The sequence below is a fragment of the Lathyrus oleraceus genome, chromosome 2 (assembly GCF_024323335.1).
Source record: "Lathyrus oleraceus cultivar Zhongwan6 chromosome 2, CAAS_Psat_ZW6_1.0, whole genome shotgun sequence".
In the NCBI taxonomy this organism is placed as follows: domain Eukaryota; kingdom Viridiplantae; phylum Streptophyta; class Magnoliopsida; order Fabales; family Fabaceae; genus Lathyrus; species Lathyrus oleraceus.
This window is the reverse complement of record NC_066580.1, coordinates 33,714,683-33,717,523: the sequence shown is the minus strand read 5'-3', so window position 1 is coordinate 33,717,523 and position 2,841 is coordinate 33,714,683. Positions and strand designations below refer to the sequence as shown.

At 31.2% G+C, this 2,841-nt stretch overlaps 1 protein-coding gene across 1 annotated transcript; it reads right to left on the bottom strand.

Moving 5' to 3' along the window:
- Positions 1 to 903: 903 nt before the first annotated feature.
- Positions 904 to 2,369, bottom strand: LOC127121789 (uncharacterized). The gene is made up of 3 exons (XM_051052225.1): positions 2,019 to 2,369; positions 1,670 to 1,926; positions 904 to 1,099 (listed from the first exon to the last, which is right to left on the bottom strand). Exons 1-3 carry the CDS (start codon positions 2,367 to 2,369, stop codon positions 904 to 906), a joined length of 804 nt encoding a protein of 267 aa, XP_050908182.1.
- Positions 2,370 to 2,841: the final 472 nt, after the last annotated feature.

Below are 2,841 nucleotides of genomic sequence, written 5' to 3'. Positions count from 1 at the left end.
CCCTTTGTTTTAGATTAAATAAAATAGATTTTTTTTTTTAAAAATTGAGATTTTTTTTTAGAGATTTTTTAAAAAAAGTAGAAGTTAATTTGTGTTTGTTTTCTTTTATAAAAATCATTTTTTTTAAATCATTTTTTTGTTTGGCAATTTAAATGTAAAAATAATTTTTTAAATATAAATTACTAAAAAGACATACAAATTAGTGTTAAATATATGAATAGATGATTATACATGATAATGAACTAATAATTATTATATTAAAAATTATACTAATAAAATATTTGAAGTACCAAAAACTAACCTTATGTGGGATAAGGAAATCGTAAATTGGGTTTACGAAGAGTATCCATAAGAATCTTTGCATCATGAACAGATCCTTCCCATCCACACAATGCAAAAGTAAAACACATATTGAAGTCACACACAACCATCAAATTAGTACTTGTATGTCCTTTCCTATTGAAAAACGGTTTTTGTTTCTTTGTTGGGATATGTATTTTAATATGTGTTCATCTATTTCCCTTATACAGTCTTTGAAGTAAGGCAAATATCGATTATCGTCTCTGATATATTGAGAAGAGTCAACAAGATCAACATGTTTTATGACTTTTTTCCCAACTTGCATACAACTTCTAAAACTTTGTTGAAATGTTTATGAATGGTCTCACTAGAATGTTGAAATCGCTCTTGGGCATTTCTATATGAGGAAGGTTGCCCTATCATATATAAGAATATCCCAACACTTTCCTCAACTCCAATGTGTTTAGCAGGTGTCAACCCACAATTATTAGTTAACTCACATACCAAATTCTGAAAGACTTGTTTCCTCATTCGAAGTTGCTCAAAAAACCTGTTATCATTTCCTGTTATCAACTCTATAAATCATAGTTGACCGGAGAGAATTTACGTAGTTTTCTTTTCTTTGACAATGTATTTCAAAACATGGTTTGTAACCATAAAAGCAACCATCACCGTTGCAATATGATATTGACTTCTATTAACCTGTTGGACTTCAATATCTATTTTAGAAGTATTGTCACTCTCATATGAACTATCATCTGAACTCTCACCCAAACTCTTATTTGAATTGTCACCGATCCTGTTACACAAAAATGTAAAATTATAAATGTTTGGATAGTTAAAGATCATGACACCTTAAATCCTTAAAGCAAGAAAGTAAGAACACAAGAATGACATTTAAGAATCCAAAATCACATATTCTAACAAGTCAATAATGAAATTTCCATTTGGTATCAAAACAACAAAGTAATTATGAAAAATATCATATTACATCAAGCTAATAAAAACATAATAGTTCAAACTGGTAATGGTTTTTTTCTAAGAAGCATGCAATCCTATCAACGATCACGCGAATATTTTTTTCGGGACAAATGTCTATCCAATCAAGAGCCATATCAGTAGTGGAGGTATTCATGAAGTAAGAAAATGCTGTCCTATTTTCTTTATTGGCAAGGATTTTAACAGCCTTAAAGTGTAAATGTGATCCTTTTACCAAGGATGGGATTTCATCCAACATTTTCAAACATTTAGCATAACTAATGTTATCTTCTGGGAGTCCTTGTTGGCTTGGCCCAAACCCATCGAGTATACGATCAAGAGATCGTTGAAGTTTCTCTGTTGCCTCGATTTTCTCTCCTTTCCCTAAAACCTTCTGGAAGAATTTGGTGTTGGGTTGGGTTGTACTTCATTTCCAACATCAAAATTATCTGCATCTCCTTCATCCTCAGTAATTGTGTTATTCTCACGACCGTCTTCAAAAACAGATTCTGATCCTTCACATGGTAATTGATCTTCATATGGTTTGTAAAGGGCGAATCTAGTAGCTATGGCACCCTTGAAACATTTATCTAGCAATTTAATAAACTTAGGTCCTCCATGTTTCCATTTCAAAATATCTGGATCCTCCTGAAAAATAAATAAACATTCAAAACATATATCATGAAAAAATTCATGCAATTAATTAAATACTAGTCTAGTATACATTGACAGAACCGTACCTTACTCTTTTCAACCCACCAATCATCGTCAGCCATGATAGTTTTCTTTTCATGGTCCCATCCTACTCCAGTTTGCTTATCCACTAACTTCACAAATGACGAAAACTCTCTTTTCAATGTATCCCATCTATTTTTTAGTTGAGTGCGATCATAAGCATATCCGGTTTTCTTTTGAAATTTTTCAGTAATATTCTTCCACACTTCTTTACTGAAGTGGGTAGTTGGCCTATTACCCGCTTCTATTTCTTCAATGCAAATTTTCAGCAAACTTTCTGTTTTACTGTCATCCCCCCATTTTGTAACAACTTTTCCATCCTTCTCTAAACTTTTCACATCTTTTTTAGATGTCATTCTAGTCATCAAATACAATATTAATATTTATCACTAATACAGTAGAAATTTGAAATAAACCTATTAATATTTATCACTCAAATAAGACTTTATGTGTATGTAATATGGTATTTACAAACCTATTATTATTTAATCCTCATGGTTGATATAAAAATATAACTCTATATGAGTAACAACAAATACATGCTCTAAATAAGAATTATGTGCTTTATCCAACAATAGTGGCACCAGACACTATAACTAGTATAACTTTTCCAATAAAGAAGCTATACAATGATGCAACCAAAAAAGTTATGTGCTAAGGAAAAGGCTGTGATTATTCCAATTGTTCTAGGCATGATAGTTCTCATTATTTTACTCTTTATGTTACTGTATTAACCACTGTCATGCTTTTTCTTCTTGACTTTCCCTTTTGGTGTCCAGGAATCCTTACCTCAAAACTCCGCCTCGATAAGCTTCCAACTCCATCCCT